At 39.7% G+C, this 22,942-nt stretch overlaps 1 protein-coding gene across 4 annotated transcripts in view; it reads left to right on the forward strand.

The window, feature by feature from the left end:
- Nucleotides 1-2,336, forward strand: part of ARHGAP18 (Rho GTPase activating protein 18) — an 84,945-nt gene extending 82,609 nt beyond the window's left edge. For 3 of the 4 annotated variants that reach the window (XM_085217328.1, XM_085217327.1, XM_085217330.1), the window contains exon 15: nucleotides 20-2,336. In XM_085217328.1, the coding sequence (XP_085073454.1) occupies nucleotides 20-111 (92 nt within the window). In that variant the 3' untranslated portion in view covers nucleotides 112-2,336. The remainder of the gene's footprint in view (nucleotides 1-19) is intronic. The other variant, XR_014881403.1, reaches the window with a different exon arrangement.
- Nucleotides 2,337-22,942: the final 20,606 nt, after the last annotated feature.

A 22,942-nucleotide genomic window follows, 5' to 3' on the forward strand; every position in this document is an offset into this window, starting at 1 on the left:
TGTTTGTTTTGTTTTTAAGGGGAACGTTGCCTTGATGATGATACCTACATGAAGGACCTCTACCAGCTCAACCCAAATGCTGAGTGGGTTATAAAATCCAAGCAGAGCTAAGCAAATAGCAAAAGAACAAACCATGGACTTACTTTGTAATGCTGAATTTTTCAAAGGGGTAGTGTGTTTTTTCAGCATTCAACTGTATTATACTTATTAATAGAAACGTACCTAGTTAAAAAAACAAACGAAAGGCAATGGAAACCCTAGTAGTAAATTTTCACTTTTACTTACAGCAAGATACCAGAAAGAACTTTTCCCACTCATTTGATATGAGAATAAGTCAGTTAAACATTTTAATGGCACTAATCTCCCTTGATGATACTCCCATCTGGTAGGTCTGGTTTCAGAAGAATTTATTTTTCAAACAGATGTTTAACCTCTTTATGTTAGAGATCTCAAATCTGTTTGCATAGAAGTGTGTGTTCACATAGGTTTTTGCAGTGATAGGACACTGGAGAACCAAATCCTGATCAGCACTTCTGAATGGTACAGTATTAAAAATACCTAAAACCATTTCTCAAGTAAGTGTGAAATTTGCAGGACAAAACTGCAGTACAATATATATTTTGTTTTTGGAAGTCCTAATTTTGTTCACTTTCTAGGTAAACTTTGATAGAAACTATTTAAAAACAACTGTGAAAATGCTTTCTATGCATCTTTTTGCTAGATCTTTTTAATATTTTTATTCTTATTATGGCTGATTGTATTCTTGATACTATTTTTTTTTTTTTAATTTTAAAGTAGGACAGTATAACACAGTGAGTCATTTTTAAAGCTCACCACTCTTGGCAGTGTCCTTTCTGAGATATTGTCACCACTAGAAAGATGTCTGAGTTTTTCCAGCAGTGATACACGGATATGTTGCAAATGTTGATTTCAAGGTTTTTGGACATCTGATAGATTGCAGAGCATTTTGTGAACTGCCAAAATCTGCCAATTATGAGCACAATGAAGACTTTCAGGGTGAATAAAATAACTGTGGAGAGAAACTGTAGGCTCAGTTTCACAGTAGCAAACCACCAAATCTTTCACTCAAAATCAGGGTAAAGGTCTGCTGTACATAGGCTCTTTGGTATTACCTACACCAGCTTTACATCTGGTCTACCCTGGATGAGGCCAGAATCAAGTTCTACCTTCCCTGATAGATGCTGTTAAACCACTTGAAAATTAATAGTCCAATGGTGAATTATTGCAAATCCTCCTCTTGGCGGGGAAGAAAGGACTGAATTCTCCCTGTGGAATTCACTGATACTGAATTATAGACTGACATGCTGTGACCGTGGCTTCAGAATCCAGCCCCATAGCAATGCTTTGGGCTCACAAACCTGTGTACCACTTCACAGTTTATTTGTAAACTAGCTCACCCCTGCTGTAGTGCATACCTGCGTGCTAAAGTAACCGCCTGAAGTAACTACTGTGAAATGATATCCTTGGAACTAAGCATTTTCTTCCAATTCACACAGAATTACATTGACCTCATAGAGAATGTCTATATACAATCAAGAACTGCATTTGACTTTTTTTTTTTTTTTTTTTTTTTTTTTTTTACTTGATCAAAGCTGATTAAAGGAATCAGGGGCCTTTCTACTGAGCTTTGGATACAGGCCCTGGCTGTGTTATTCCCAAAGAAACCGCTGGAACTCTATTTTATACACAAGCAGTGAAGTAGAATTCTGACAGGTCATGGAAAAAGTTGGGCACCTTCTGATTAGTTATCTGCAGTGTACAAATAATTTGAGGGGTGTAAGTATTCATTGTTTTTAAAAAGGCTCGGAGAGGATACAGTGAAGGATTCTCCAGAGTAGGATGAAGGAAATTGGAGACTGCTGTAGCAGGTCTGCTCCCAATGCGCTGCCTCTGTGGGTACCCCCATGGTGTTGCACTGAGCCATGGTAGCACTCCCCATGAGACAAATCACTTTGTCAGTAGAACAAAACTCACTTGCTGTTCTTTATGGGATAGAGCAGAAAACCAGAGCAGTGCTTAGGCAAAATATTTATTAATTTAATGTAATAGAAGGTGTTTTTGTCATGTAAGGCAGAAATGATGTGTTGTAGTACGCATAGTTCTGTAAGCTACTGCTCGCAACTGGGACGCCAGGTGTTGTTTGAATCAGGAGCAAAGTGCAGAGGATGGGAACAGCTGCATGGTTCTGGCGTAACATTACAACCTGCTGGCTATCATCTTTTAAATAACTTTGTTTCTGGTTTAGTGCCATTATTATTATTTTTTTTTAATTTAAAACGCTCTTTTATAATTAAATGTTATTTTTTTTTTTCTGACCGCTCTTCTCCTTTGAGTTATTATGTGAAAGCTTTCTGTGCACGTCAAACACAAAATGACACCGAGTGGGGATTATTTTTTTAATTTCACACCGTGTTTCTTTGCAAGCAGTTCGTTGTTTTGTGCGTGGAAAGAGACGTTGCTAAGCGGCACGCTCAGTTACGCTGTCTTGCAGCCTGACGACAGGAGCGCTGCTGCTCGGCACCTATCCGAGGTGGCACCAACGCCACCCTTCACTGAGGCCCTCGCCCAGCTGGCGGACGGCCTCAAGGAACGCGCCCTGCCGCGGTGCTACGGCGCCCCCTCGCGGGCAGAACTGGATCCTACGCGGCTGTGAGAGGGCAGACGTTATCCTTACGAGAGTGGGTGCGAAGCGCGTTCCCTGCTCTGGGAGGCGTTTCAGATGCTTTTGTTTGAATGTTAGGCGTAGAGGTGCCGCTGGCTGCCCGTTCCCGGCCTTTCGTAGCTGGGTGGCTCGTGCCTCCTCCTTTGCCCCGCCTCCGCCCGTAGTCCTCGCGTTCCCCTCCCACGGGAGAGCGCTGGGAGGGTGGCACCTTCCATCCTACCTTCGCCCTCCCTGAGCAGCTCGCAGGAGGGATGTGACGGGGCCCTCGGCTGCAGGCCAGCAGGGGGGATTCATGGAGATAGGGGGCAGGTGAGTGGGTCTGGGTGTGTGCTCTGACCATCAGGCAGTGCTACTGTGCATGCAGGTGATGGAGCACGGGCACAGGTTGACCAGAGACTGTGGAGTCTCCTTGAAGACCTTCAGAAGCCACCTGGACGTGATGCTGAGCACCCTGCTCTGAGCGTCCCTGCTTGGGCAGGGGTTGGAGCAGATGGGCACACGGGTCCCTTTCCATCTCAGCCGTTCCGTGTTAAACACTGGCAAAGCTTCCCATGAGGCTGCTCTGAACTCAGGACCTTAGGAGATGTGCCCACTGAGGAGGAAATGCTTTAGGAAGTCCTGCCTAAAACTTTTTGCAATCCATTACTTTTTTTGTCAAATATTCTTCCTAAAGTTAATGAAGCTGCTTAATAAAATGCTCTCTTTTACTAAGCATTAAGAGTTAATTTGTGGTAGAAAAGCAATCTTGGTGGAAGATTTGCTAAGTGTGTGATTTCCTTTAATGCACCTCAATACATATAAGAATTGAATCTCTGTAGCAATTCTATTTCTAAAAAACTGCAGCCGTTCAAGAAGAAAACAATGTGTATGCACTAATTTTACAGCAATGTTTACAATAATTACTTTTTACTAGGGCAATGCTTGCAAGATCTTCAAACCATTGTTTCTGTTTGCAGATGAAGAAGCAGGTAAGCACTTCTCATCTCAATTTAGCAGATGGGAGAACTGTTCCTAGATGGCTTGCCTGGGGCTGAAGGGGTGAAATCAGTCTGATTTGTAGAAACCAAATATAATCCTCCAAAACTATTCGAAAAATCTCCATACTGGCCATATCACCAGTAACGGGACTTCAGCAATCATAAATCTGACTTCAGGGGACAGTTTTAATAAATATAATACTGTGAGTGTTAGCCTGATTTCCAAAGGAAAGAGTCTGGGGTAATCTTGCTGCCAGTGTGTGTCTTCTCCTAATTACTTCTGGATGTGCTGGCAGACTTCAATCATTCTTGGCAGACAGAGTAGAGGGAGAGAACGTCTCAAAAATAATTAAATTTCTATGAGTTTCATAAAAGGAGGCGATTGGAAGGAAGACAGAGGCAAAACAAGCCCTTTGATCAAAGGAAGGGTGACAGCATAAATTCTGCCATTAGGTAGGCACTGGAGCAGATACGGGGCTGGCTTTTGTGATGTAGCTTGTTCCTAACTTCTGGTTAGCACAATTGATCCCCCTTCCTCCCCTACTGGGTTCAGCAACTCAGTAAGCACCCTCCCTGCTGAGCTACCTGTGAGGTGGGAGCAGTGCACCTGTGCCCTCCTCTCATAGGTCTGTTGGGAGTCACCTTCATCCTGAACAAAGATCAGACCTAAAATTGGCTAGTATCAAATGGCAGTGTTCACGTATGTGCGAGTGTTAAGCAGTAATAGGAATGCAGCTTTCCACTCCATTGCATAGGTGCTAGTTCAAAATCTCCACAGATGTTACTTCTCTCCAGTTGCTCACTTCTGGGACAATTGAAAGGATTCTTCATTCTTCCTGTGTCACCCTATGACCAATAAGTAGCATTAATTCATGCTGATAGCCAAAGTCTGTTTATTTTACTGTTTCAGAATCACATTTTACCGTTACATCTCTTGAAAACACTTGGTTTCTGGTGTAGCTGTCTCAGCTCCTACAACTGCATGTTGAGTCACTTGATGAGGTCCTGCAGGTAAGCCAGCTCTGGGTTCTTTCCCATGGGAATTCCTGTGTCCCAAGAGCATGAAGTCATCAGACATGATGTCTCAGAGATGCACAACTTCAGTGTACAGTTGTCTGGTGAAACTGTGAGGACAGACAGCTTTGCACAGCAGAATTTCACAAGTATACACAAGTTACTGGAGTATCCCTTGCTATTTATCAGTGTGCAAATGTTTGACTTACTCCAAATGACCCAGAGTAAATGGGAGAATATGTAGTTGCTCCAAAATGTTCAAGCATCTGATTCAGGCTCCAAACCCTGGGCTGCATCCAATAAAGACCTGGTTTCTTGCTCAGTCACTTCTTCCCCTAATCTGTGAAATGACATTTGATTGAAAGCCTGCCTTCTGATTTTGGGTTTGTCTGAAAATAATATCTAATCTAATATAGTTGCCTTAATTATATTCTAGTATGCTCCTACAGTGTGTGCTGTAAGTTACAAAGTAAATGAGCTTCCAATCCCTTCTTTTGGATGCTCATCCTCTGCTATAGTCTGCCAAAAACCAAACTTACTTATGAGTCTGGGTGAGCCTGAACAAAGGGAGTTTCTTTCAGCAGGGACCACAGCCTGACCAGGTGACACTGTGGGGAGCCAAACATCCATGAAGTACCAACTGAGAGTTGCCCATCTCAGTATTCCACTCTGGCTCTTTTTCTTCTCAGCTGTCTCACACATATTCAGTACACCATTTTGCTTCTGTAGACTTTAAAGTCGTAGGATGCAGCCAGGTGACATCCTTCTGGAATGCTGTTTTTAAATGCTTGACCTTGAAATAAGCTGTATCTCATGGGAGTATGAGACAAGAGCTATTAGAGCAACTTTCTGAAACCATTCTAATGCAGTCTTGGAGTCCTGGCAGAAATCTGCAGTGGTGCCTTCAACGTGCCATTCTGAACCAAAACAAGATTTTCCTTTCACTGAGTTTAGCAATGCGTTAGGGAACAATTCTGGCATGGTTGAGTTTGGACATGGTTTTGCAAAATGTTGGCCAGAAAACATACCATTGCAAAACCCTTTCCAGCCATACAACCTTTTCTACCAGGACAAAGTGCCTTTATTTTTATTAATTTGAAGATCCCTAAAGGGTTGGTCTCCTGATTTTGTCCCAGTTCTGCTTGACTGGATGGTAGAAGGAGATATGAGTGAATTATCGTGTAAAAAAATAAAATAAAATAATTCTTACTGTTGACATTATTGTTAAGATAACCAATAAAGGGCCACTGTGCAATCATGAAATGGAGTACTTCAGAAGATTCTTGTTTATTCCAGTTCCTTCCAAGTAAAGAAAATAAGACAGTGAGTTCTGTAGACCAAATGTTGCTGTTATCCCCATGCAGAATTGTTTCACCAGAGATCTTCCAGGAAGAGGAAAGCAGAGAATACTCATGTCCTCAGCCATCTTGAAGTGAGGAGACGTTCTCCTATAGATGGTGTGTGTGATTTGTTTGCATGTTTGTTTGTTTTTCCTTCTCTTTAAATTGGGTATCTTTTCTCTTTAAAGGGAATAGTGAAAACTGAGCATAATTATAGACAAGAAATATTTCTGTACAACCACAGTGTGGATGTTTTGAGGGTATTTATGAAATAAATGAAATAAAACTCTTAGGTTTTTTTCCAGAGAATCTCCTTATTGCTTAAATCTGCTTGGATCATTTTAAGAAAAATTGATTTAATAAAGAAGCACTAGCTAAGCAAGTCTAAAATGTTGGTAAGGTTAAGAAAGAACTGATTTTTCCTCCAAGGCACCTATAATGATGGAATAGTTTGAATTCTAAAAACATTTGTTTAGCTTGTGGAAAAAAAATACGTTAGTGCATAGATAGTACAACTAAACTGCATATTGGTGTGCTGATGAGGGCAGGACTGGTATACCAGGCCTCTTTACTATGTTCTGTCTCACAAGTCTGCGTACTGCTGAGATGTCCTGAGCCATACAAAATAAAGTCTTTCTTTTTTCTTTTTTTTCTTTTTTTTTTTTCCCCTCTCCAGGGATAAGGAGCTTCCTGCAGTGCATGCACACATCATTTAGCCAATGGACAGGCAATTCTATCTATGGCAGTCATGCAGATGCCAGAGAAAGCTCTCACCTCTGGATAGACCTAGACTTAGCCATTTAGCTAAGGAACACTTTAGGCTGCTCAGCTGGGCTCTGTTGATTTCTAGCATGTGGATAGGTACAGAGCTGTCATGGCATACAAACTGCTGCTAATCCCGACCTCTGCTTCTCTGACAGGGACCGGGTACATTGCAGCTGCTGACACTTGACTGGCCCAGCCTCAGCAGGGTCTTGAGATGCCATGAGAATTCCTGCTATTTGCCTCTAAGCTTTTTTTTCCCTGCTGTAGTGCACAAGGTGTGTTTTGAGACTTCTGTTGTGATTAGCATTTTGAATATACTTTGTAGCGTTGGCATTGTTGGTCTGCTGCTCTGTATGGTTATACATAGTACATGATAAAGGGAGTTCAAGAGGGTCCAGATCCTAGCACAGTTTTTCTTTGAATGTTATCTTAATAGTAAATGTATATCAATGTAAATTTTGCTTCTGCCTCGTCAGTGCAGCTCTAAGACCTTTCTGTTCTTCTCTAATACCTCCCCTGTAGTGTGCTACTCAAAGGATGATTTCCACCAGTGGGCAGGATTGCTTTTCTGTATTCTCAGAATGTTTTTCTTTTAAGTTTTGCAGCCAGTCTCTGTTTGACTCCTAACTGGAGCAGGACCCAGTTCACAAAAGCGCAGCAATTCTTTTATGGAATTCAATTTAAGAAAGTGGCTGAGGCCCTGACACCTTAACTATACAACAGTTTATGTCAAGGTGTGCTTTAGCAAACCAAGGTAGGAGTTGTGCTGTCTTAACAGCATTTCATAATCTCTGTGCTTAATATTCTGCAAAACATTTACAGTGCTTCCTGAGGCAGAGGTTTTTCTCTCCTTGCAGGCTGTTTCAGAACAGCCAGAGGAAATTCTGAACCACTCTCACTTTTACTGCTGGTGCTCATCTCTTTGCTGCAGCAGCTTGCCTTCTGAGAGCACAGAAACGCTTGGCACCATCCTTGCCTCTACCAAGGGCTTGCTCCAAGGTCTCCTGCTGTTCTCTGAAGAACCCAAACCAGCAAAACTGAAGAGCATGCCTGCTTTCTCTCGCTTTTTAAAATGAGAATGCCTCTGGAGGGTCTGCGCTGTGCTGAAATCCTCCCTGCTGAGGCTGCCTGCCTCACCTTGGGGTGACTCGGAGTGACAGTTTGATTATTAATTACCACAAAAGAACAATCCTAATAGCAACATTTTCCTTGTCTTGTTTGAATCCTAATTTACTACTTTTTTTTGTCCCCACAGTTCAGAAAGAGTTTCTGCTCTTTTCAGCTGATTGTTTTCTCTCTTTCTCTTCCTCCCACAATTTTTATTGCCTTCCATGGTCTCAGTGTGCCCATGACCTTGAAGGCAGTGATGCCACCAGACCTGAGGAGGGGCAGCTCTGTATAGCTTTTAATTGTAACCCAGCAGCCAGGCTTCTGCTCATGCTCCATACACTCAGGCTCACAGTGACTGCACGCCACCAACAGTCCCTTGTCCTTATGCTTTGTCTTCTCATTTTCATAAGTGATCATCCAAAGCCCTGCTTGGAAATGTTAAACAACCTCTGTAATTACTCAGTCTTTTTAAAATTCTTTTTTCTCTCAAATGCCATTCATTCATTTCTGAATGAAATAGGATGGGTGCAAATGATCTTTTCTTAAGCTGTTGATTTATTTATCCTCTGACCTTTTGGATCACTCTTAAGTATTTACAGTGTCAGGAATGCTTTGGCTTAGCACATTTCAGTGCAGCTTTTATCTGCTTTTGGCTTCATTTAGTTTAATTGGTCCCAACAAATGCACCTGCTGTCTGCCCTCTGGCAAGGGGATGTGTGAACAAGGAAATGGCAGTTCTAAGTGTCAGGTACTGACATTAATCTCAAAAGTTATGCCAATGGTCAGGTCTTCAGAATGGAGATCCATCTTTATCCATACTTATGGTTATTATAGAAAAACTGGTTTAGCTGAGATATCTTAAGAAATTTGAGAAGACAGAAAGAAATGTGATACTAAGTTTGGAAAAGGCTATTAAATTGTTTTCTAAAGCAGAACTCCCTGCAAATTTACCCCAGCACAGCATTTCCATGTGTCCTTTCTGCCAGGAACAGTTTGTTGCTTTTCCCCTTCAAACTGTCCTCAGAGAGTACCTTTATACCATTGATAAAACAGAAAAAGTTGAACAGCCTTATATCTGAAGAACAGAAAATGTGAAGTAAGCAAAACTATTCAGCCTAATTGTCTCTGGTGTCTCATTGACATTTATTAAGGAACAGAACGGTCAGTTCTAACTTTTATGAGCCAAGTTTTTGTAAGAGCTTAGCATTATGTGTGCTGCCTTCCTTGTACTGAATATGTTACAGTGGAAACTTCGTTCTGAGTGTTAATTTTTTCCCTCTAAAAAACATGATCCCACATGATCATTAAATAATATAATACCTAGCAGTGAAAGACTGGTTGGCAGGTAGTTAATAATTCTTTGTAGGAATGAACTTGTAACAAGTAGCCCTTTTTTCTTGATCCCTTGTTGCATTTACACTAGTTTGTCATAATTTATTACAAATTATTTATAAGGAATTTAAACTTTGAAGTCCTTTGCACCCACATTTGGCAAGAATACTTTTTATTCATATTGCATTGGAAATATCTTTGGGAACTAGCTGGGCAAGCAATTTCCAAATACAGATGCTTGAGCACTTTTTTAATGGTCACTCTTTGAACAAGCCATCCAGCAGTATCGATCAAGCATTAATCCTATCCTGCAGTTTACAAGTGTTCACTTTGAATGACATGCATGGCAAAGTTAGTTTCTGGTTCTCTTTGCTCAGCTCTGTAGAAAGTGATACTACTTCTCAGTTTTGTACAGGAGAAAAACATTTAAAAAAAAATAAAGATACATGTTGCGAAATGTAATCCAGAATGAAACCGTAAGCATCCCTGTTCCTTGTTTTACAGCATGGGCAGAAGGGAACAGACAGTGAAACTGAACAATGACAAATCAATATCCATCAAAATCTGGAGTTGAATATTTATATAAAAGGCAAAGCACTGATGTTGTAGAAAACAAAAGGAAATTTGAACTGGCTTGTTATGTGGTTGGAATTGAGTACTGGAATTGACAGCAACATGATGAAGGGTCTTGCTTGCTGCAAGCTGAACAAGGTAGCCCATTCAGAGAGACTCGAAAGGAGCTTGAGGCTGTTGTAATTTGTTCTGTTGAGAAGGAGTCTTCTGGGATAAAAGCTTTCAGAGTAATGAGAACAACTGGGAAAGCTGGGTAAAAGTTTTTCTTCTGATTTCACAGACCTTAATGGGAATATACCCCAATGGCTAAAGGACGGGGAATGGGTTATAGCCCTGATATAGCATTTCTCCTGAAGGAGAGAGTCTAGGGTTCTGGGAGAACTAGGCTAGGACCAGTGGTATCCGTACTTTCTGAAATTACCTGGAAGGAATTGAATAAGGACATGACAACCTATCTGGATGACAATGATTTATCCAGAATAGCAGGAAAAACAGCATACCTGAGAATTGTAGGAATACCTTATTAAACCAGAGACTGGACAAAGAAAAGGCAGATGATATTCATGTATATCCGCTTCTTTTTCCCACCTCTTCGCCTATTGTATAACTGTTTCTAAAGCTAGAAGTGAGTTTTATGTTGTAACATCTGACCCTGTTTGACTTGTCTCCCTGCTATGAGCCAACAGGAACTTACAATACCCTGTGCCAGACTTCCAATTCTGCACACAGATCATCCAGAATTATTATTTGGTTTTGAGTAGCCCTTCCTCTAGGCTCCTGACCATATTTTGGTAGCCTGTTTGCAGAAATCATGGAAAAAACCAGCTAATATGATGTTACTGCAAATTGACATACACAGAAATGTATGGCAGAAAATGAGACAAGGACCTTACTGGCAGGTTATGTAGCAGGCAACTCTACCTGAATTTTCAAAACGTGATTGTACTTGGCTGATATTTCCCAACATGGCATACCTGAGCAGGACTTCTTCAGCAGAGCAGTTCTCAAAAGCATGCACGTGTATTTGCTTTTCAATAGTCAGCTCTTATTGCTGTGTCCCAAGCTGGGCACCTAGAGACAGACATAAATATTGGATGCTTATGAAGTGCTTTACCTTCTTGGATCCAAGTATAAAACCAGTGTAGGTACTTTTGACTGTTTGTCTTCAGTTACAGGGAAGGTGAAAGAGCAAAAGTGTTTATCATTTTAGTTCTGAAAGAGGAATCACCTCCATATTTTGAGATAATAAAGGGATTTAACCCACCAGAAAGGGAAACCATTCCCCTATCATCTTTGTCAATTTCCCTACCCACTCCTAACCAAGGAGATAAGTATTCCAGGCCAGCAGCCCAGGCAACTCACCTAGAGCACCAAGGCCCCAGTGAGAGAACAGAACCATGCCAGTGGTGGTATTGCTACAGCTGCTATAGAGGCAGGCTAGATACAAAAGCCTTTGCTATTTCTCCCCTATGCTGGTAGTACTGAGGCACACAGCTGGAGGCAATAACCTGGTTCTGAGCACCTGGGTAAGTGAGGGAGGGGCAGAAGTGAAGCTACATTTCAGCCTTGTTTGTTAAAGCCATTGCTTCGTGTTAAGGATCTTGTGGTAGTGTCAGTTCTTCACCTATTTAGTGTCAGTTCTTCACCTATTTCCTTACTCCATCCTTAAGAAAGGCAGCTGGATACTACTAATATCGTGTGTGTTGCATACAAGGTAAGTTATCTCCTTCTTCTGAACAGTGAGTTTTTTTTTTTTTTTTAATTAAAAATGAATCTAGCAACAGCTGTTGGGGGAAGGAAAAACATGGTGGCTGAGTAGGAAGTCTGGCTGCATAGCCTTGTGCTAGTCTGCCTTCTGGTGCACCCTGCCACAAGTTTAAGATGTATTGTATGCACAGTGATTACATGTCTGCTGGTGTTTTTATTTTCTATTTTTTTTTAAACAAGCTTTTAAAGCAGAGAGAGTGAGCAAAGCATCTGTTAATGAACTTCAAGGAGGCCTTTTAGAAACACATTAGTAAAATGGCTGTTGCTGGCTAGTCTTGTTTACAGTGGATTACATCAAACTCATTTGCTGTTTCTGATTTTGTAATTGTACAGTGTTTCCTCTAATGTGATTGCTGTGACAGGACAATAGCTATCTTATCAGCTTGCATAGGCTGCATTTACAGGCAGCATGGCAGATGTAGTTAGGGTAGGGGCAAAGGGATGAATGGGGAACTGGAAAGTCAGAAACTGAGGAAGAAATAAAATGTCTCGATATGCAGAGTGAAAGGAATCATTTTAACATGGTGAACGCTGACTTCTTCTGTAAGGGAGATCACAAGTAGAATAGTCATCAGTTCCTAGGAGTCCTCTGACCCATGAAGAGAATAACGTTGTGCGTGTTGCTACCATGGTTGACTCTTCTATGCATTTGTCCTTTTAGTGCTGTTTAATAGGCTTTGTTACAAGATAGCGGGTAATGAATGTTTATTCTATTAGTCTGAAATGGTAGAAGAACTAGAACAAGCGATGGACTGACTGTGTACATGTCTGAACTGCTGTGAAAAAACAAAGAGCACATCTCTACTAAATAAGTTATTATTTGTTGCTGGGGACTAGGATGTCTACTTTGAGGGAAGGAGAATGGTGAAAATAGAGGGGTTGAATTGCATTGATTTCATCTTTTTTTTTTTTTATATATAAAAAAAAACAACATCACTCTGTACTGTATGAGCATAAGAAGGCTTACTGTGTCTTTAGAGATACTTGCCAGGTTTCCTCTCACAATGAGGAATATGAGACTATATTTCATCTCTGTGTAATATAAGGATTGATTCTATAAGCTTCCTTCATGCTTGAAGAGCCTATGTGACCAATAGCTGTGTGCCACAGATTGCGTTGCCAGCTATCCAGAAAGGAAAAAATGGAAATCTCTGCTTGTACCCTCTCTTCAAGGAGAGATCGGAGAGGACACATGAGATCACCATCAGCCAATAGTCCATGTGGAGACCTTTATGCACCATTCACTGCTGTTTGTGCGCACCACAAAAGTGTATCTTCTGTCATCAGTTGTTAGAATTTCCAGAGTTGTCTTAGACAGCAAAAAATGTGCTATGTGATCCGGTATGCTTTTACAGAGAAAATAAAGGAATTAAGCTACTGCAGCTCATTTTATTTTCTAGACCTATGGCATCCCTCGTGCTCCAGCTGGGTTTGGGCAGAGGAATGCTGAGTGCAGTAATTAGTTTTACATAAACAATTGACCACCTGCACCTGGGTTCCAATGCACCTCCCCCAGTGGAAGAGCTAAAGTAAACGCACTTTATGGCTTTGATAGTTCTTTGCCTCAATAATTTTCCTTAGGATTCACTGAATTCATATATAAATTTCCCTGTATCACTAAACAAGCCTAATTGTAACGGAAGTGAATTCAGAACTGAAAGTTTTAGACTTCTGGCTATGAAAGTGTGACTAATATTGGACCTGTTCCTGTGGGTATATTCAAGTATGCTGTGTGCTGGACTATAGTTTGTATATAAAGACAACAAAAAGTAAAGCTAATACTTAAAAAAGAAAAGAACTATGTTTTCTAAGAAGTCTCAAAAATAAAATAAAATAAAATCCACGACTATCCATGGTCCCTTGCTTCCTAAGTGAAGAGCCTTGTTGAGTAGCCTGTGCTGGTGCATGTGCTACAACATTCTCAGCTCACAGTCATCTCACAAACTTGTAGTTCCCTCATTTATTATCAACCAAAAATTAATCCTTAATACAAGTGTTTTAAAAAAAAAAAAAAAAGCTGTTGCAAAAGCACTGGTAATTCTTATACTGTTCAGGTGCTTTATATCTGAGCTACAGAGCATTGAGACCCCATGCAATATATAACTATTTCTCAGTTACTAGATCCCTTCTATTACTATTGCTATTGCTCTTCAGGGCCAATGTATATGAAGGTATGCCAGAACTGCTGGGTATGCCCAAGGAAAACCTGTTTTTGATAGATCTGTACATAATTATTTAGCGTGTTATCTTAGTAGCCACAATGGTGTCTTACTTATTAATTTTTGATGGAGATTAGCATATAGGGAGCTGAAGGCAGAAGTAGCGAAGGAGAAGCAGTTGAAAATGAATGGTGTACTTAATGTGTTGAATGACTTAATTTCCTGGGTTTTATGGCTTTGCCATAGGCATGCTATTTGCAGTAAGCCCAGATTACCACTTTTGGTTATTAATAGAAAAACGAATTCCTAAAGCATTTTAAAGATAAGCATTTCATAAATGCTATGTTTTATTAATTGTTTGCATTAAAAACTTGGCACTTGTTCCCAATTAGCCCACTATTTTAAGGCTTTCATCTCAAGTTATACAAGTTTGAGATTATTTTATAGGTATTAACAAAAAATATCTTACTAATTTGGATAATTTTTTTTTTCTTTTTTTTTTTTTTCCCTTCATGGCAGCTAGATAGTTGAAATATAGATTGAAACTTAAAGAACGAACATAGCTGCTTAATCCCTATTTGCATTACAGCAGTCACTAAGCATGAGGTTTTTAAATACTTTTGAACCCACACAGGCTTCCCTAACTAGATATTGGCTTCCATTTGCTAACGGTACTGTGATGTTTAAATTGTAAAGCCACTGAACTAAATTTATACTAACAAGTATTTGGGATAAGTTGTGGTGCAGGTGATAGAAATGTCCATCCTTGTCAGGTGGATTGTGGTTTGGATGTTGTTCAAGGGAAGGCTCAAAAGGCTGAATGCCCTGTTGAGCGAAGGCAGCGTGTTAGTTTCTGAATGGTTACTTTGCAACTGCATGTCAGTTTTGAGGTGCTGTGCTGGAGGCTGATGAAAATGACTCAGCCATGTTTGCACTGCTGTAAAAGTCATGTACTGACACAGTGCTCCAGCAGTTTTATGACTTCCTCTGCAAATGGAGACCGTGTGCTAGGTGGATGAGATCTTTAAGAATGTCTGTGGCTTAGCTAATGTATGCATTAGCAGGAGTATTTAAATGCATCTTTCTCTGCTGGTTCCTTTTCATTACACTGGGAAATTAGCTGCTTTGGTTGCAGCACTCAATAAAGATCTGTATGCTTCTTACGCTTTCCTTTATAGAAAAAAATATATCGGAGGCCTGAGTCTGACTAATGAAATGCAGAGTGAAACATGGTTGTTAGCTGGAGTGATGTGGGGCTCCTGAGCCAGCTCTCCCACTCTAAGGGAGCATTTGATGCTCTTAAACTTGCTTTTTTGGTGGGTAATGGCTCTGTTTATGGAGTTTGCGCAAATGCATTTGATTTAGTCAATTTAAGCCCTGCACTTAAGCAAATTACAAGGTAGGACTTGATTACTGAGAAGTAAATTAGTTTGAATGCATATGAGAGGGTCTTACTAAGGATAAATTTACAGTCAAACTATTACATGGAAAGCATAATGTGCAGTACTTGTCAGGTTTGATAAACGAAGCAGGATTGTAAAATTGCCCTTACCTTGAAGTGTGCTTGCTTTTGGCTGGCAACAGAGCTGAAGTGCTCTAAGCCTTTTGTCTTGAATTGGTTCAGGAGGGAGAAGCTTACCCGAAGCTGGAGTTTAAAAACACCAAGTAGAAGATCTCTCTGCAAATAGGAGAAGATAAGCAAGGTAGCCTTCTCAAGCCATTTCTATTCTGTGCTGGCTTTTTTTTTTCCTTTTTTTTTCTTCAGATTTGGGGTTTTCTTTGCCTCAAGACTGCTTTTAGGTTTGCAGCTAGGGATGCCTGTGTCTCTCTCAAGAGTTTCCCCCACAGTACAGGAAGATCTACTTTGCTTTCTTGCTTGCCCAAAGTCAGTCACATATGAAGTAACAGAAAAATGCAGAGAGCAAAACAAGTTTTTAATTTGGAACTAATTATTTCATAAATGAGTAAGAGAAGTATCATTATGAAGAAAGGAACATGTCATCGCTAACGTGACTAATTTTTTGCCCTAGCAATCTGTAATTAGTTTCAGCATCCTGCAACATGAAACAAAGCTGTCACACCACAAAGTAAAAAAGGAACTATCTCTTTTTAATCAAAATGACTATGGATAAGAGAAATGCTAGTAAAAATATAAACAAATAAAACTTAATTAAAGAGGAGGAGGTAGCTCCCTCCCCCTCCTCCCCCCAAGGAGAATTTTTTATTACTAAAATGTTTTGAAGGAAAGTGGACAGAAATTGATCCGTGGACAGAAATTGGTCCATGGACTGGGCAGCTAAATGGTAAACCTAATTCTCCATCTGCCATAGTACTTTTATCAATTCCTAAGCAGCAGGAACATCCAGTATCTTTTACAGAAGAACATTTTAGATGCTTTAAAAAGACAATATGCCAGTGCCTGCTGGTGTTTGAGAGCATGCTGGTACTGAAGCTAGGTATATAAAACATAGTTGGAAGATTAAAATGACATCCCTGCTGAATGGTGGATGAAAAGCCATGATCCTTGTGGCTGTGCTTGCCCTAATCTTGCACTTAGCATCTTGCAGACCTGACCTTAGAGATACGTTATGGATGTACGTTCAGCTCACTGTACCTCTTGAAACCTTGCCTTGCAAAGATTGAGGTGACTCTACTGGATTTTAGTCTATGTGCTTAATGCTTTAATGTAACTAGAAAGCAGCGTTATTTTCCTCTCTCTAATCCCTTTGTGGGATGGGCACTAATTAAATTTTTAGTGTGAGAAGCAGTGTTGAATTTTCTGGCCCATCATAATTTGGGAAAAATATAAACAGAATAGAACCCCAAGCACATTTGGAAAACCTACCTATACCCATAAATGTCAGCTCATTGTTGAACACTTGTAATTTTCAAGAGGTGTGAGCACCACAGTACAGAGGATACAGAGCACTTGAGCAGATTTTATGGTACTCTTTTTTTTTTTTTTTTTTTTTTTTTTTTTTCCTTCATTCTGTCATTTGCATGAGAAAAATCAGAAACAAACCACTGAGACATTATGCATTTGCCCTGGCACAGGTTTCTAGCTGAAGTACTCCTAGCAGTAGCAACTCTTTCCTCTGCCATGCTATAATAGTATTCTTCACTTGCTTATTTCCCTCTCAGAACCAACGATATGACTGTATCAAAGTAGAACAATTAGGCTTGTTTCACTTGGAGGAGAGAAAACTACAGGGAGATCTCGCTGCGACCAGCCGCATTGACCTCACCCTCTTTATTAAACCAATGGAAATATTTGTTCAGATCCACAAAATGGACTGAATAGTGGCAATAATGCAGTCATTGACAGAAAGAAGTGGGCTTGGGTGAATCCATATGAAAAGTCAATTTCATAAATTGCTTCTTTTCTGTGCCACAGATCTAAGTGGCCATGTGCATCTCAGGTCACTAGGGAGTTCCTTTCTTTGCAAGAAAGCTCAAGTTCTTAAGGAAGTTACAGAGACACCAGCCTGTGTGATTTCAGGCCTGTCTGCACCTCTGAGCATCTCAGTGCTGAGGAGAATCTATCCTATTCTTGATTGTTCCAAACTGTGGAGGGGAGGCCTCAATTTCTTCTACCTTTCTGCTCTTCTGGGGGACATTGCTGTTCTGGGGGACATTCCTCACACGTGTTCTGTAGTCCCTTGGTGCAGAGTGCTGGGCACGCTCATGGATGACTCTTCCTTTCACAAGGAGAGTTTGCTGGTGCGAAGCTCAATGAGGCCTTCAGCTGTGAAATCAAATTTGTGTTGCATTGTAGCACAGAATCCTAGTGAAGAAAGCCACAGGAAATTTACAACTTTGGAGCCTCAGATGCCAGTCATCCTTTCTTGCTTGTAAGCACAAAGGTTGTTGAAATAAATTATGACTGGAATGGGAGATGTCACAACAGGTTATTCAACTTTGTATAATATTTCATAATGCTACACATCATAAAAGTTAGTCTTTTGAATGCCAGACATCTGCTTTCATTATCATTATTGCTTAGTAATGTGTTGCATACTAAGAGGAAGGCAGAAAGCATAGGCTCAAATTTGTGCTCAAAGGAAAGAAGACGACTCTCTAGCATTAGGAAAGTTTTAAGCAATGCTCTTCAAAATAAGTAACTCTGTAGCCAAGTGAAAATTGAGACAGTGTTAGATTTGAGCTATGTTCTGATGCTGGTGCCAGTGGGAACGTAAGACGTGTAAGAGAGTTTTCTTTCCCCTAGAGTATTATTCCTTTGTTAAACTAGATACTGTAACTTCTAAAGTACTGTCATGCTGTGCTATGCTGTCCACTAAAGTTGAAATGGAAGAAGTTTGGTTTTTTGGAGTTAAAATAGATTCATCATATCAGGAATCATCTAGGATTTCATCTACCTGAAGATGTCATTTATACTTTTGAGTATAAATAGTAACAGCATAGCAATATGTAGACTGAATAATATTGGCTTTGCATGATGCATCAGCAATATATTTAAGGATTGCTTCTACAGAAAGTTCTGGATGATTTTTTTTTTAATCTGTTTATAAAGCATGAATGTCCTGGTTTCAGCTGGGACAGAGTTAATTATTTTTTCCCATAGTGTTCAGTATGATGCTGTGTTTGGATTTAGGAGAAAAGCAATGTTGATAACACAGCGATGTTTCAGTTGTTGCTGAGCAGTGCTGCGTAGAGCCAAGGATGTTTCAGCTTCTCTTACTGCAGCTATTATAGACCAGCTAAAACCAGGACAATGAGACAGTAAAGGTGATGTTTGTTCTTATTTATGACAGGAGTTTAGCTTACGTGTGTACTTTAAGACATGATGGATGGCTGAAGAACTGGTAGGATTTGATATTAGAAAATGCAGATTAAAAATAATGTCTCAGCTGGATCACTGGATTTTTTTTTCTTTATTCTATATCATCTCATCAAATTACTCTGAAAGTAACATTTTTCATTGCAGAAGATATTGTCAGAATTTCATAAAATTCTTTCAAAAACCCATAGACAGTTGAAAACTGCAAAGCCTTCTTTAAAGGATTAAAAACTGTGGGGATAGGGAACTTCTATGGGTCCTTCAGCAGTCTCATGAAAGTATGGCTTACAATTTTTCTTACTGGTTCAAAACAGGCCAGTAAAATTTTTTCCTTTGTGTACTGAGAAATTTTTCAACGGGTACCTGGAATCTCCCAGAAGTTCCATAGCTGAACAAGGGAGAGTTGGAACTAGCATCACTGGTACTATACCTGAGTTAAAAGAAGTGAAAAATGATAGGATTTTTAAGCAGTTTAAGTTTTTCTAGTGCATTCTGAAGAAAAATAATAAGCCAACAAAACAATTTTCTCTTTATGAGCTTCTATGTAATGATGAAGGCACGATTAGATTGAAAGCACAAGTATATTATTACCCTTCACAAAGAGTTTAAGTTGAAAAGTGAGTGTACTTGAAATCAAATCTGCAACTGTTTCTGATGTAGCAGTTTGCCTAAAGCTAGAGCTGAATAAGCATTTGTCCTGTTTGCAGGGTGAATATTTGTCATAAATGCCTGAAAGTGACCGCAGTCAGAATGGGCAATCTTAAATACAAGAGCTGCTCTGAAAGTAATGCCTCTCATGTTAGCCCAAGATGTCAGAGGCAGATTCTGGTGGTATGGCAGTAGAGGTTGAGCCTTCCTGCAAACGTTCTATGTTGTTGCTGTGTGATGGATGGAAGCAGAAGGGCGGTCTGACAGAATGGCATCTGATATGATGGTGCCCATGAAGCAAAGATATGGAATTGAATTCCTCCACGTGGAAAAAATGGCACCCGCTGACATTCATCAACATTTGCTGATTGCTCATGGATGCTGAACAGTGGGTGTGAGCACTGTGAGGCAGTGGGTGGTACATTTTAGCAGTGGCAACAGTGGCTTTTGTTGCCAGAACTGGTGTAGATTGTCACTAGTATGGCAGGCAGGTATTTAACTCATTGTTGACAAAAATGCATAGCTGTCAACGGTTTATGGCTGGTTTGGCCCAGTTTGTGTGACTAGCAGGGTGAAGGAACACTGGATCCATGCACCAAAAGGGGAAAAAGGAAAAGGGTAGAGAGGTGGGTCTGAAAACAAAACAGCAGCAATGATCTGAGGAGAAACAAACTAATTTACTAAATAAGATATCAGAATGCAAGATATTACACTGTAGTACAACATACTACAATATAAATAGAATCGTAGCTAATAAATCAAATAAAATGAGTGTCTGAAACCTGAAGGCCTTACTCTAATGCTGAGGCGCGACAATCTAGGGAGCTCATACATGGCTGAGATCAAAAGGGAAGGGGAGGTCAAACAATCTGCAAAGGCCTTTTATCTTTTATCTTTTCCCTCTGTGAACAGTACTCTGGGGAATGTAGCTTCTGGGACAGGTACCCAGACCTGGAGCAGTAACTCTTTAACTCCCAGTGCACATACATGCTATTATGTGGAATACTGGTTACGAAAAATCATAAAACCATGACACTAATGGTAGTGCCTATATTGAAAAATAATGCTTTGCAGCTGAGAGTTTGCACTATCAAGTAGTGTTATTGTGCTCTTTGTTGTAGCTTCCATGGAAATACATATGGGGCATTACTTTTGCAGTGACCTATGTACAGTCTTTATAGTACTGGAGTGTGAAATTTTTAGTTTTACAGTTTAGCATTGAAGACTGCTTAATTCACACACAAAAAAAGATGGGGAAAAAAAGAAAAAGGACAATAAATACTATACAAAAAAAAAAAAAATCCACCAAAATAAGCATTTAAATACAGATTATATAGATGTTAGTTTGCAGCCCTGAACTGGGAAGATTTTGGTACAGAAAGCAGTGGCATAGTCTCTAACAGTTTGATTATGGTTCTGAGGCTCAAAGCCTGGTATTTTCAGCATTTTTGGTCTGTCCACCAAGCTATGAATCTGTTGTACAGCATAAATAGATGAATAAAAATAATTCCCAGATACTCTGCTGAATCTTCAAAGTCAAAAAGCTTTTCTAATGATGCTTGATGCATCCATTCAATGATCTATTAAAAGCAGATTATAAAAACTATCTAATTTTTTTTAATTTGTCCATTTGCTAAAGTAGTGGTTCTTTCAGCCTACTGAATTTATTTCCTTTAGCAAAGGACAGCAGCTGGTTGATTCTTTCCACTCCAAAGTTTGAGAAATATAGTAATGTACATTATTTCTTTGTTTTTGCTCTGTCCCACACATTCCTCCAAGGCCATACAAGGAAGAAATAATTCAATAGATCACAGAGTATGAAGGTCTCTCTCTTTTTTTTTTTTTTTTTTTTTTTTTTTTTTTTTTTTTTTTTTCCCCCCCCCCAATTTCTTTTATTCAGTGACTCCAGCATCTGTTTCTAAGGCAAAGCTGTCTTTGTGAAAGACCATTGCTGACATATGTCTGGGCAGGCCAGTTGCAGTTCCCTGCCTCTGAGGGAGGGTGTGGAACTGACTTCTGGCATTCTTGTCTCAGTTATCTCAATTTCTCTCAGCTCTGAAGTCTGAAAAAAATGTAACAATTTGCAAACAATTTGCTTATGTTTAAAGGAATACAATGTGCTGAATAGAAATGAGAATAGGGGAAAATGCCTTTGACCTAGCAAATGCTTGTGGGTGCAATGGGCAAAATGGCTTGGCTGATCCCGGCTTTGTATAGAATTCATGTTAATAACAGAACACAGTCTGCAGTTTTTGAGTTCATATTTTTTCATGAATTTTGTAAATATTCAACTGTATTTGAAATTTAATAGACTAATAAGCTTTTCAAACTATCCTGAAGTATTACAGGGCTAGGAGCAGGTAAATACAGGGAACACAGTATAAAATAAATGCATGAATGAATACTTCACACTTGGAATGTGCATAATGTTGCATGGCCATTAACTGTTAACAGTGAAACGCCAATTGCCAGTGAAAATTGGAATACCTGCTGAAGTCAATTCAGGGCTATGCAAAAATCAGATATTTTTCTTTGAGTATATGAATTTCAGAATCTCCAAATCACCAGAGTGGAAATGTATGTGTCTATTATCCTCCCTTGTACTTCTGCAGTGTTTTCTTCTATGTCTGTTCAGAGAAAAAAATTGTATTCCAAAGGTGCTATTTGTAAAATATGTGGGCTGCTCTGAAGTGGGTACCCTACGATAGGTAGTACAGGTTGGTGTCCTGTTCTCTTAATGTCCTAGCATCAGCTTTGCAAAAGTTAAGCTTGACAATTTGAAAAAAATCCATAGGAAAAAAAAATAGACAACTTAGTGATTATTAGTCTTATAAAACACACTGAGCACAGATGGAAAATCACGAGGATTTGGTATTTCAGCAAGAATCAGAGAAGTAACTTCTCTTTTCCACTTGATGCTAAAACTGCTGTTTGTGGAACACTCTAAATTTTATTTCAGGAAGACCTGGGTTGGCTACTGCATTCAGAATACTTCACAAACTGACAACATCAAGCATTGGAATCTGTTTGTTTAGGAAGGGTTTGATTAAGTCTGTGACAGCAAAGATTAGCGATATGTGCCGTGCGGTGGTTTCTGGGATTCTCCTGCTTCATCTCCATTCTGCTCTGATGTAGTAGTGTCAGCTCTTGTCATCCTTTATGAACTGGGACTGTGAATTTTGCTATGTGTAACTTTAAGATTGTGTTGTTGCAGGGAGGTAGTATCAACATTTTTATTATTATTATAGACCATTTTAAACCATCTCTCCAGGTAAATGAGTAGAACCTGGTTCTACTCTCTTAAGTCCAATGTTCAAATAATACAGCACTAATTTTAGATGTAATGTGTTTTTGTAGTAATGTCAAATCAACCAAACAAGCAGAAATATTTTCCTTCTCTGACCATTGCATAACAGCAACCATGTAAAACTTACTTCTGAAAAATGCTGAAAGTGACCAAAGCAAGCTTTTTTGAAACAAGGTAAATACCCATTCCTTTAAATGAAGGACAGAGGTGCGAATATACATGCGTGTATTTACCTCAGGCTGGTAAAGGAATGTAAGCACCACAGAAAAGAATCACCCTGCATAATAGATGGTCTCACTCAGCACAAGTATGCTGAAATACATCCATTTCAGACTACAAGGAAAGGCATGGGGTGACTAAAGCAATACTTTCCCCCCCCCCCTTAATAAAAGGCAGGGAGAAGATTAATTATGTTCTCTGGAAGGTACCCTGAAACAGCCATTTGAATGTACCACAAACACAACCCGCA

This window comes from Meleagris gallopavo, chromosome 2 (genome assembly GCF_905368555.1).
Source record: "Meleagris gallopavo chromosome 2, MGAL_WU_HG_1.1, whole genome shotgun sequence".
Lineage (NCBI taxonomy): Eukaryota > Metazoa > Chordata > Aves > Galliformes > Phasianidae > Meleagris > Meleagris gallopavo.